At 44.1% G+C, this 13779-nt stretch overlaps 1 protein-coding gene across 1 annotated transcript; it reads right to left on the reverse strand.

The window, feature by feature from the left end:
• Positions 1 to 1526: 1526 nt before the first annotated feature.
• On the reverse strand, positions 1527 to 12741 carry chst12a (carbohydrate (chondroitin 4) sulfotransferase 12a). The gene is made up of 5 exons (XM_072443768.1): positions 12688 to 12741; positions 4366 to 5023; positions 3089 to 3241; positions 2739 to 2918; positions 1527 to 2081 (listed from the first exon to the last, which is right to left on the reverse strand). Exons 2-5 carry the CDS (start codon positions 4729 to 4731, stop codon positions 1533 to 1535), a joined length of 1248 nt encoding a protein of 415 aa, XP_072299869.1. The 5' UTR covers positions 4732 to 5023; positions 12688 to 12741; the 3' UTR covers positions 1527 to 1532.
• Positions 12742 to 13779: the final 1038 nt, after the last annotated feature.

Raw genomic sequence — 13779 nt, forward strand, 5'->3', positions numbered from 1 at the left:
GCTGCAGAGGCCGGAGCTGCTCACGGTGACGCTACAATATGGCATTCATATCATGCTCTGAAATGTTTCAATAAGCAAAATCTATACTATTCATATTTTCACCTCATGCACATGTATCGGGTTCAATACATCACATCAGTTCTGTCATAAAACAAGTTCTGTCATATGGATATGTTTCTATATATAAAACAAATCAAAAATACCAGTGACCCTTTGTGCTCAGTGTAATCACTGCACCACTGCATCGATCACTGCACCACTGCATCACTTTAGGGCATGAGGACATGAGGACATGAGGACATTAGGACATTAGGGCATGAGGACATTAGGGCATGAGGACATTAGGACATTAGGGCATGAGGACATGAGGACATTAGGGCATGAGGACATTAGGGCATGAGGACATGAGGACATTAGAACATTAGGGCATGAGGACATGAGGACATTAGGGCATGAGGACATTAGGACATTAGGGCATGAGGACATTAGGACATTAGGGCATGAGGACATTAGGGCATGAGGACATGAGGACATTAGGACATGAGGACATTAGGGCATGAGGACATTAGGACATTAGGGCATGAGGACATTAGGACATGAGGACATGAGGACATTAGGGCATTAGGGCATGAGGACATTAGGGCATGAGGACATGAGGACATTAGGACATGAGGACATTAGGACATTAGGACATTAGGGCATGAGGACATTAGGACATGAGGACATTAGGACATGAGGACATTAGGGCATGAGGACATTAGGACATTAGGGCATGAGGACATTAGGACATGAGGACATGAGGGCATTAGGGCATTAGGACATTAGGACATGAGGACATTAGGGCATTAGGACATTAGGACATGAGGACATTAGGGCATGAGGACATTAGGACATGAGGACATTAGGACATGAGGACATTTGCCACCTGCACTCTTCAGTTACACATAATCAGCTGTTACTTCACGGCTGTGAGGGTTTTAAATGAATAACTGTGCAGATGATGTAAGACTAAAAGGCAGAATTGACCTTTTTTACATTTCGTAACCGTCAAAAACCAAAAACAATATTCTTTGTAATAAACTGAAAATGCCGTTTCTAGCTGAGCACCAAGAGTGGAAGTCTCTGTCTGACCCACTGGGAGTCTTGTTCTAGAAATGAGTCTTTGTTATGCCCAGTGTGTGTTTATATATATATATATATAAATAATATATATATATATATATATATATTATACATATATATATATATATAAATAATATATATATATATATATATATATATATATATATATAAATAATATATATATATATATATATATATATATATAAATAATATATATATAAATATATAATATATATATATAATATATATATATAAATAATATATATATATATATATATATATATATATATATATATATATATATATATATATATATATATATTTATATAGCTACAGTGTTTTGAACTGACTACAGGAGCTTAGGCTTTAAGTTGTGTGGCTGTTGCAGAGAATAGAACTTTGCAGCAGAATCACTCATTGAGGATCGAGTCTGGCTGGTCGTAGCCAAAAAGCCTGAAATCAGGTTCATACAACTTGTAGAGTTTTTTCCGGGCCTCCAGAGGCACCGTGCGGAACCAGTCCGTCTGCCAGCTGCTGTTAGTAACATTTCTGGGAGTGATGGGAAACTCCACCACATTGTCCACTTTGAGGAGCCTCAGCAGATGCTCGGCGTCTTCATCTGCCGTCTCCAAGTGGCCCACGAAGTCGTACTGGATCTGACACGGGTGGCACAGGCGGTACACCTGCCTCCAGTGCTCGTTAAAGGGCATGTCCTTCTCAGTCTGAGGGTCCAGCAGGTAGTGCACAAACTGGGCGAATGAGGGGTGGATGCCCTGGGAGAAGGCCTCGTTGGCGTGCGCGGGGGGCGTGGGCTGGTTTGCAAAGCGCCGCAGAATGGTTTGTCCGAAACGCTGGTAAAACTGCTCATTGCTCAGCTCAAATTTATTCCTATAAGCCGAGATCAGGCGCACAAAAGGGTCCCGCACGAAGAGGAACTTAGTGTACTTCTTCAGCTTCACCTGGGAAGAAAAATAAATGCAAGGTACAAAAGCATTGAATTAAACGGGCAATTTATCCAAATTATAGTCTACTTAGGGTAATCATTGCATAGCACCTTTCCCATAATCGCACACTGATATCATAAATTAGCCTTAGCAGACGACTGGTGCCAAGCTTGTAATTACAGGGAAGGACTTTTATAGCTGTCGACTTGGAAACAAACTACAGTAAGTGACAGTTCTGTGCAGTTTAGAACAACTCTCCATCTCAGCAATAATCATGTGCATCCACAGTTATGAGACTTAGTCAAGATAAAAGGTTAAACATTGTCTAGAAAAAAATAAGGTTTCTGCAATCAAGCAACAAACCCACTGGGCACTAAACTTAGGACAGGAAATCAGCTCCGCTCCACCTTTCACTACTGTTTCTGTTTTCAAAAAGGCTTCAAAACTTAGGTAATTGTATTTAATTGTTATAACCTAAATCATAAATACTGCCAAGTAAAATGTAGATGTGGATTTGATTCAGAGAACATCGCGACATCCTGCCTGTAGTGATGTGTACAGCAGGAACACATACTACTACATACTACTACATACTACTACAGTCGTACACTACAACCGCTTCAAAACACTACAGTCACAAACAGGACGACCGCTTCTCAAACGCTCTCTTACCTTCATCAGGTGCTTGGCGAACTTGCCGTATCGTTTCCAGAAGCGGTTGAAGGTGAAGTGCATGCTGCTGTTGTGGACCAGGTCCCCGGGGACGGCCTGCGGGTCTCTCTGTGGGACGCCGTCGTGGAGCAGACCTTCGCTGAGCACGATCATGATGCGCTTCCAGTTGCTGCACGCCACCTGCACCCGGCACAGAGACGACAGAGACGACAGAGACAACAGAGACAGAGACGACAGAGACGACAGAGACAACGTGTCATTCCTGTGGCTTCACGCTGCAGCAGGCGCCCCTGTGGAAGTGTCAGAGCGCCGTCACGAGGGTGATGAAGGCGAGCGGCGGGAGCGAGTACCTTGGGGACGTAGCAGTAGATAATGCCGTGTCTGTCGTCCACGATCAGGTGATTGAGTTCTTGGTTTGGAATGTCGTCGAATGAGCGGTTTTTGCCTGGAAACGTCAGGCTGTCGTTGGAGCAGATTTCCTGAAGCATCCGGCGCCTCTGCTCCTGTGAACGTCAGGTGGAACAAAAGGCATGATGGGAGGATTTATGGTGGACTTATTTCCCTAATCCTGAAAAGTAGATCATAATTCAAAGCAGCTTCAAAGTGCGGTGTGTCCTATCTGCTCATATTTATAATTCACGCTGCATTCCTTTCTTTTCTTCAGTTTAGTTACATTCTGTTCTTAGATTCATCTGTAATGGCAGAAAATGGGTCATGTCATGTGATTCTAATGTTGTTTTAGGCCATGACATGTCACGGAATTAATATCTTTGTTGTTCTCCTGTGTGCAGATGGGATAAGAATATGAGGTCCTGATTATACTGAATATCTACTGTCCGGCGCCTCTTAATCATCAATTAATGCGTCAGGACCTGATTCAGTGTGGAAATGGTCTTTGATTAAACCTCTGAAGAGATAGCTGGAACCGTCACAGACGTGATAGTCTGGTCTATCTCTTTTTGAGCTGATTTGGGTTGTGATTATGTCATGTTTGTTACCACTTATAAAAGGGGTACTTTGTAAATTGTAAAGTTAGGTAGGGACAGAACGAACTTGTCTTAAGGAGAGAGAGGGTGTTTATCCACTGTGCACGTGAATAAACTTCCACCTTTTGAGAGAGACCGAGAGACTCTGTTTCTGCTTCAAGTTATTGCCTGGTTACTCTTTACTTGATCATTGTTTACAGGAAACTGCCGTAACACATCTTAGAACTAGTCAGACCAGACCAAAAAGCTGATTTGTCCTCTTCATTAAAACATTAATAATATCAGCAAATAAATCAAATGATCAGTGATCTGCTTTTCCAAACTTCAATCATGAAATGAGAAAATGTGTCAGACCTGAATATCAGTCAGGGCTGTGCAAATCTATAATATTATATATTATATATATACTATTATATATATATATATAATAGTATATATATATATATATATATATATATATATATATATATATATATATATATATATATATATATATATATATATATATATATATACTATTATATATATATATATATATATATATATATATATAATAGTATATATATATATATATAAAAAATAGTATATATATATATATATTATATATATAATAAAAGCAGAACTGATCACATGTCACGTACCTGTCTCTCCCGGAGCTCAGGTGCGATCGGGGTCATGTGGACCTTCCATTCTTGTCGCGGGACGTAACGCTCCTCCGCTTTCTCCGATTGGTTACCCGTGTCAGCAGGGGCGGGGTCAGTCGGCTCATCACTTCCTGGCTCCAAAAACTGGTTTACAAAGGCATCAATGTCCGAGAGAAACGAGGGCATCTGAGAGGTTCTGGGCTTCTGCTGCGGAGGCGGGGCCGGGGTCTTGGGGCCCGGGGACACGTGCGTGTGCAGATACAGGTACGAGGCCCCCACATCGTCCCAGTAGATGATGATGAAGAGGATCATGAAGAGCGAGCCCAAGACAACAAACACACGCAGCATCTTGGACGTTCCCATGGCGACTCACAGACGTGCGAGCTACAGGGTCACCATGGCAACACAATTGTCTTGGTGGGGCGTCTCTACTGCGTAGCCATGGCAGCAGATTGGGGCTTGTTGCCCGGTGAGGCTTCAAGTGAACAATGGAGTGAGAGGCTGTTTGTGCTACACAGTCACAATGACAACAGAGTCAAGGGCTGGATATGGCCCGTCACCATGGCGACACAGGGATGCTGGGTGGAGGCTGGAGCAGGTCGTCATGATGTTGGTGCAGTGCCATCCACCGATCCGGCGCTCGCTGCTGCAGCTCCTGCAACACACAGACTTTACTGAACTGCAGCGTACAACACATGTTTATCATGTACCCCCAACATGTACCCCAACATGTGCCCCAACATGTACCCCAACATGTACCCCCAACATGTACCCCAACATGTGCCCCAACATGTGCCCCAACATGTACCCCAACATGTACCCCAACATGTACCCCAACATGTACCCCCAACATGTGCCCCAACATGTACCCCAACATGTACCCCAACATGTACCCCAACATGTACCCCAACATGTACCCCAACATGTGCCCCAACATGTACCCCAACATGTACCCCAACATGTGCCCCAACATGTACCCCAACATGTACCCCAACATGTGCCCCAACATGTGCCCCAACATGTACCCCAACATGTACCCCCAACATGTACCCCTCACACTACATGTACCCCAACATGTACCCCCAACATGTACCCCCAACATGTACCCCAACATGTGCCCCAACATGTACCCCAACATGTGCCCCAACATGTGCCCCAACATGTACCCCAACATGTACCCCCAACATGTACCCCTCACACTACATGTACCCCAACATGTACCCCCAACATGTACCCCAACATGTACCCCCAACATGTACCCCAACATGTGCCCCAACATGTACCCCAACATGTACCCCCAACATGTACCCCAACATGTGCCCCAACATGTACCCTAACATGTACCCCAACATGTGCCCCAACATGTACCCCAACATGTACCCCAACATGTACCCCAACATGTACCCCTCACACTACATGTACCCCCAACATGTACCCCAACATGTGCCCCCAACATGTGCCCCTCACACTACATGTACCCCCAACATGTACCCCAACATGTACCCCCAACATGTACCTCTCACACTACATGTACCCCAACATGTACCCCCAATATGTACCCCCAACATGTACCCCAACATGTGCCCCAACATGTACCCCAACATGTGCCCCAACATGTGCCCCAACATGTACCCCAACATGTACCCCCAACATGTACCTCTCACACTACATGTACCCCAACATGTACCCCCAATATGTACCCCAACATGTACCCCCAACATGTACCCCAACATGTGCCCCTCACACTACATGTACCCCCAACATGTACCCCAACATGTACCCCCAACATGTACCTCTCACACTACATGTACCCCAACATGTACCCCCAATATGTACCCCAACATGTACCCCCAACATGTACCCCAACATGTACCCCAACATGTGCCCCAACATGTACCCCAACATGTACCCCAACATGTACCCTAACATGTACCCCAACATGTGCCCCAACATGTACCCCAACATGTACCCCAACATGTACCCTAACATGTACCCCAACATGTACCCCCAACATGTACCCCAACATGTGCCCCTCACACTACATGTACCCCCAACATGTACCCCCAACATGTACCTCTCACACTACATGTACCCCAACATGTACCCCCAACATGTGCCCCAACATGTACCCCAACATGTACCCCCAACATGTGCCCCCAACATGTAGCCCAACATGTACCCCCAACATGTACCCCAACATGTGCCCCTCACACTACATGTACCCCCAACATGTACCCCAACATGTACCCCCAACATGTGCCCCCAACATGTAGCCCAACATGTACCCCCAACATGTACCCCCAACATGTACCTCTCACACTACATGTACCCCTTAGCTTTGTCTCACACTACATGTACCCCTTAGCTTTGTCTCATACTACATGTACCCCTAAGCTTTGTCTCACACTACATGTACCCCTAAGCTTTGTCTCACACTACATGTACCCCTTAGCTTTGTCTCACACTACATGTACCCCTTAGCTTTGTCTCACACTACATGTACCCCTTAGCTTTGTCTCACACTACATGTACCCCTAAGCTTTGTCTCACACTACATGTACCCCTAAGCTTTGTCTCACACTACATGTACCCCTAAGCTTTGTCTCACACTACATGTACCCCTAAGCTTTGTCTCACACTACATGTACCCCTTAGCTTTGTCTCACACTACATGTACCCCTAATAACACAGGTACTTAAAAAACTTTTTAAATGGTATAAATCAGTGGTGATCAGAAGTATTAAGATAAAACTCAGGATTATGTTCATAAAGTTCACATTATGAAACATATACATCTGCAGTGTAATGTAAAGCAGTTCTATAGTTGTTACATGTGTTGTTACATGTGTTGTTACATAAATATTACACAGTTACATTGAATAACAATGATCCATAAATGTCTTCACTACCTCAGAATGTGCAGAGCCACCATCAGGCATCAAACAATAAGGTCAAAGGCCACGGCCACTTTTATTTGGAACTGGAATAATAAAGTTCCAGCAGCAGATGCAACATTTGAAGTGTCCACGTGACACATCGTTGTCAAATGTCTCCAGTCACTGCAGAAATGTCCACGTCTGTCCATAACAGGCTCGCACTGTGTTTCTGCTGCAGCGGCTGCATTTCAATCACATCCAGCAGCTTCATAGTGGAACCTTTGTCTTTTTTCTGCAGAATTTCACTCTTCCGCTTCAGTCATTTCTAAATATGGAGCGTGTCATGCAAGAGCTCACACACTTTCCTCTTCCTGACACTCAGAAGCTTCAGCTCAGCTTCCACTTTGGCTGGGAGAAAATAACCGAGAATGAACCCACGATTATGCACTTTAATCCTGTGACATTAAAGGTGCTACATATATTACACATTAACCTACGAATGTGCAAATGTTTCCCTGTACACACGGGTATATTCTTGATTCAGTTTAAGTTCACTCATGATGTTAAGGACTGTAAAGCATGAGAGGAAAATTACATTAATGTAGTCTCTGCTGTGCTTGATATGTCCGTGATAGACAGGGTCGCGTTTGTGTGCAGGCTGGTGCCCCCAAACTCTGTGCAGGTTGGTGCCCCCAAACTATGTGCAGGCTGGTGCCCCCAAACTATGTGCAGGCTGGTGCCCCCAAACTCTGTGCAGGCTGGTGCCCCCAAACTCTGTGCAGGCTGGTGCCCCCAAACTCTGTGCAGGCTGGTGCCCCCAAACTATGTGCAGGCTGGTGCCCCCAAACTATGTGCAGGCTGGTGCCCCCAAACTATGTGCAGGCTGGTGCCCCCAAACTATGTGCAGGCTGGTGCCCCCAAACTCTGTGCAGGCTGGTGCCCCCAAACTATGTGCAGGCTGGTGCCCCCAAACTATGTGCAGGCTGGTGCCCCCAAACTATGTGCAGGCTGGTGCCCCCAAACTATGTGCAGGCTGGTGCCCCCAAACTATGTGCAGGCTGGTGCCCCCAAACTCTGTGCAGGCTGGTGCCCCCAAACTCTGTGCAGGCTGGTGCCCCCAAACTCTGTGCAGGCTGGTGCCCCCAAACTATGTGCAGGCTGGTGCCCCCAAACTCTGTGCAGGCTGGTGCCCCCAAACTATGTGCAGGCTGGTGCCCCCAAACTCTGTGCAGGCTGGTGCCCCCAAACTATGTGCAGGCTGGTGCCCCCAAACTAGAATATGGCCATATTCTAATCCAGGCAAGTAGCGGAGGGCCGGCCGCGATAATTGGTGTGAAAATGTGTGTAGATGTGTGTGGATGTGTGTAGTAGATGTGTGTAGTAGATGTGTGTAGTAGATGTGTGTAGTAGATGTGTGTAGTAGATGTGTGTAGTAGATGTGTGTGGATGTGTGTAGTAGATGTGTGTAGTAGATGTGTGTAGTAGATGTGTGTAGTAGATGTGTAGTAGATGTGTGTAGTAGATGTGTGTAGTAGATGTGTGTAGTAGATGTGTGTAGATGTGTGTAGTAGATGTGTGTAGATGTGTGTAGTAGATGTGTGTAGTAGATGTGTGTAGTAGATGTGTGTAGATGTGTGTAGTAGATGTGTGTAGTAGATGTGTGTAGATGTGTGTAGATGTGTGTAGTAGATGTGTGTAGTAGATGTGTGTAGTAGATGTGTGTAGATGTGTGTAGTAGATGTGTGTAGATGTGTGTAGATGTGTGTAGTAGATGTGTGTAGTAGATGTGTGTAGATGTGTGTAGATGTGTGTAGTAGATGTGTGTAGATGTGTGTAGTAGATGTGTGTAGTAGATGTGTGTAGATGTGTGTAGTAGATGTGTGTAGTAGATGTGTGTAGTAGATGTGTGTAGATGTGTGTAGATGTGTGTAGTAGATGTGTGTGGTAGATGTGTGTAGATGTGTGTAGTAGATGTGTGTAGTAGATGTGTGTAGATGTGTGTAGATGTGTGTAGTAGATGTGTGTGGTAGATGTGTGTAGATGTGTGTAGATGTGTGTAGTAGATGTGTGTGGTAGATGTGTGTAGATGTGTGTAGATGTGTGTAGTAGATGTGTGTAGTAGATGTGTGTAGATGTGTGTAGTAGATGTGTGTAGTAGATGTGTGTAGATGTGTGTAGATGTGTGTAGTAGATGTGTGTAGATGTGTGTAGATGTGTGTAGATGTGTGTAGTAGATGTGTGTAGTAGATGTGTGTAGATGTGTGTAGATGTGTGTAGTAGATGTGTGTAGTAGATGTGTGTAGATGTGTGTAGTAGATGTGTGTAGTAGATGTGTGTAGATGTGTGTAGATGTGTGTAGTAGATGTGTGTAGATGTGTGTAGTAGATGTGTGTAGTAGATGTGTGTAGATGTGTGTAGTAGATGTGTGTAGATGTGTGTAGTAGATGTGTGTAGATGTGTGTAGATGTGTGTAGTAGATGTGTGTAGTAGATGTGTGTAGATGTGTGTAGATGTGTGTAGTAGATGTGTGTAGTAGATGTGTGTAGATGTGTGTAGATGTGTGTAGTAGATGTGTGTAGATGTGTGTAGATGTGTGTAGTAGATGTGTGTAGATGTGTGTAGATGTGTGTAGTAGATGTGTGTAGTAGATGTGTGTAGATGTGTGTAGATGTGTGTAGTAGATGTGTGTAGTAGATGTGTGTAGATGTGTGTAGATGTGTGTAGTAGATGTGTGTAGATGTGTGTAGATGTGTGTAGTAGATGTGTGTAGATGTGTGTAGATGTGTGTAGTAGATGTGTGTAGATGTGTGTAGATGTGTGTAGATGTGTGTAGTAGATGTGTGTAGTAGATGTGTGTAGTAGATGTGTGTAGTAGATGTGTGTAGATGTGTGTAGATGTGTGTAGTAGATGTGTGTAGTAGATGTGTGTAGTAGATGTGTGTAGATGTGTGTAGTAGATGTGTGTAGATGTGTGTAGATGTGTGTAGTAGATGTGTGTAGTAGATGTGTGTAGATGTGTGTAGATGTGTGTAGTAGATGTGTGTAGTAGATGTGTGTAGATGTGTGTAGATGTGTGTAGTAGATGTGTGTAGATGTGTGTAGATGTGTGTAGTAGATGTGTGTAGATGTGTGTAGTAGATGTGTGTAGATGTGTGTAGTAGATGTGTGTAGATGTGTGTAGTAGATGTGTGTAGATGTGTGTAGTAGATGTGTGTAGATGTGTGTAGATGTGTGTAGTAGATGTGTGTAGTAGATGTGTGTAGATGTGTGTAGATGTGTGTAGTAGATGTGTGTAGATGTGTGTAGATGTGTGTAGTAGATGTGTGTAGTAGATGTGTGTAGATGTGTGTAGATGTGTGTAGATGTGTGTAGTAGATGTGTGTAGTAGATGTGTGTAGTAGATGTGTGTAGATGTGTGTAGATGTGTGTAGTAGATGTGTGTAGTAGATGTGTGTAGTAGATGTGTGTAGATGTGTGTAGATGTGTGTAGTAGATGTGTGTAGATGTGTGTAGTAGATGTGTGTAGTAGATGTGTGTAGTAGATGTGTGTAGTAGATGTGTGTAGTAGATGTGTGTAGATGTGTGTAGATGTGTGTAGTAGATGTGTGTAGTAGATGTGTGTAGTAGATGTGTGTAGATGTGTGTAGATGTGTGTAGTAGATGTGTGTAGTAGATGTGTGTAGATGTGTGTAGATGTGTGTAGTAGATGTGTGTAGATGTGTGTAGATGTGTGTAGTAGATGTGTGTAGTAGATGTGTGTAGATGTGTGTAGATGTGTGTAGATGTGTGTAGTAGATGTGTGTAGTAGATGTGTGTAGTAGATGTGTGTAGATGTGTGTAGATGTGTGTAGTAGATGTGTGTAGTAGATGTGTGTAGTAGATGTGTGTAGATGTGTGTAGATGTGTGTAGTAGATGTGTGTAGTAGATGTGTGTAGTAGATGTGTGTAGATGTGTGTAGATGTGTGTAGTAGATGTGTGTAGTAGATGTGTGTAGATGTGTGTAGATGTGTGTAGTAGATGTGTGTAGTAGATGTGTGTAGATGTGTGTAGATGTGTGTAGTAGATGTGTGTAGATGTGTGTAGATGTGTGTAGTAGATGTGTGTAGATGTGTGTAGTAGATGTGTGTAGATGTGTGTAGTAGATGTGTGTAGATGTGTGTAGTAGATGTGTGTAGATGTGTGTAGTAGATGTGTGTAGATGTGTGTAGATGTGTGTAGTAGATGTGTGTAGTAGATGTGTGTAGATGTGTGTAGATGTGTGTAGTAGATGTGTGTAGATGTGTGTAGATGTGTGTAGTAGATGTGTGTAGTAGATGTGTGTAGATGTGTGTAGATGTGTGTAGATGTGTGTAGTAGATGTGTGTAGTAGATGTGTGTAGTAGATGTGTGTAGATGTGTGTAGATGTGTGTAGTAGATGTGTGTAGTAGATGTGTGTAGTAGATGTGTGTAGATGTGTGTAGTAGATGTGTGTAGTAGATGTGTGTAGTAGATGTGTGTAGTAGATGTGTGTAGTAGATGTGTGTAGATGTGTGTAGATGTGTGTAGTAGATGTGTGTAGTAGATGTGTGTAGTAGATGTGTGTAGTAGATGTGTGTAGTAGATGTGTGTAGTAGATGTGTGTAGATGTGTGTAGTAGATGTGTGTAGTAGATGTGTGTAGTAGATGTGTGTAGATGTGTGTAGTAGATGTGTGTAGATGTGTGTAGATGTGTGTAGTAGATGTGTGTAGTAGATGTGTGTAGATGTGTGTAGTAGATGTGTGTAGTAGATGTGTGTAGTAGATGTGTGTAGTAGATGTGTGTAGTAGATGTGTGTAGATGTGTGTAGTAGATGTGTGTAGTAGATGTGTGTAGTAGATGTGTGTAGATGTGTGTAGATGTGTGTAGTAGATGTGTGTAGTAGATGTGTGTAGTAGATGTGTGTAGATGTGTGTAGTAGATGTGTGTAGTAGATGTGTGTAGATGTGTGTAGTAGATGTGTGTGGTAGATGTGTGTAGATGTGTGTAGTAGATGTGTGTGGTAGATGTTCCAGGTGCGTGAACAGCGGAGCAGACGCGCGGTCCGGACGCGCTGTCGCGTCACGGTCCTGCCGCTGCAGCGGAGCCAGAGCGGACACAATGTCGCCTTTGACTGGGCTCCGGGCTCCGGGCTCCGGGCTCCGGGAACGGGCTGTTCTGCACCGGGAGGACGTCTGCATGTGCCATTCAAGGAAGCGGCGCGTGTCTGACGCTTTACGTCACCGTAACGCTCGAAGTTGGGAGCAAAACAATAAGACCGCGCGCGGCTCTTTATCAGCCCGTAGTGTCAGAAGAAGAGGATCCAAGTACTACCGAGGTCCAAAGAAAGAGCGCGAGGACACGTTCTATACGTCCAGGCTTCACGTGTCACGTGGTCCTGACAGACATGGACATAAAGATCATAAATGCCATAGATTGGACTTACCTTCCGCTTGTGAAGCTGCGCCGCGTCAGCTGAGCCGCCTCTGATGAGACTGTCTCCTCAGGATGGAACGAGAGCTCCCAAGTATCGCGAGGTTTGGGGAGATGTGCTCCTGCAGCTGTTCAGCTCAGGCTCAGCTCAGGGAGGACTCACTTTTCTGGGTCAAATCCTGCACAAGCTCTTTTCATTTCATGATTCATGTTGACAGTCTCGCTGCTATAGTGGGTCTATCTGCCCTGTTCTGCGGGCCCCACGCGGACCCCACGGGCCCCACGGGCCCCTGTGGGGATGTGTGCTCAAAATAACCGGTCCTGTCTACCTGCAAAAACAAATGTCATATCATCTTCTACTGAGACCAAAGAATTACAGAAGAAATGTGTGTGTGTGTGTGTGTGTGTGTATGTGTATGTGTATGTGTGTGTGTGTGTGTGTGTGTATGTGTGTGTGTGTGTGTGTGTGTATGTGTGTGTATGTGTATGTGTGTGTGTGTGTGTGTGTGTATGTGTGTGTGTGTGTGTGTGTGTGTGTGTGTGTATGTGTGTATATATGTGAGTGTGTATATGTGTGTGTGTGTGTGTATATATGTGTATGTATGTGAGTGTGTATATGTGTGTATATATGTGTGTGTGTGTGTATATGTGTGTGTGTGTGTATGTGTGTGTGTCTGGTTCAGATTGAAGCATCTGTTCTTTGCATAAATTATAACATTTCAGATTCTGTATCAAAATGATTTAAATTGTTGAGGAGACGACCTGTTCAAACACATTTCATAATATGAATACTAATCATGTAATTTAAATATGTTAAATGGTTTAACATATTTAAATTATACTCATATATAAACTACCATCATAAATACAGATTTGTATTTGAGGCGTGTACAATACTGCAGGGTTAGACTACACACAGCCTACACTCCTGCAGGGTTAGACTACACACAGCCTACACCACTGCAGGGTTAGACTACACACAGCCTACACCACTGCAGGGTTAGACTACACACAGCCTACACCACTGCAGGGTTAGACTACACACAGCCTACACCACTGCAGGGTTAGACTACACACAGCCTACACCACTGCAGGGTTAGACTAC

The sequence above is a fragment of the Eucyclogobius newberryi genome, unplaced genomic scaffold (genome assembly GCF_026437365.1).
Source record: "Eucyclogobius newberryi isolate DKJ021-1_F unplaced genomic scaffold, fEucNew1.0.hap1 SCAF_13, whole genome shotgun sequence".
NCBI classification, from domain to species: domain Eukaryota; kingdom Metazoa; phylum Chordata; class Actinopteri; order Gobiiformes; family Gobiidae; genus Eucyclogobius; species Eucyclogobius newberryi.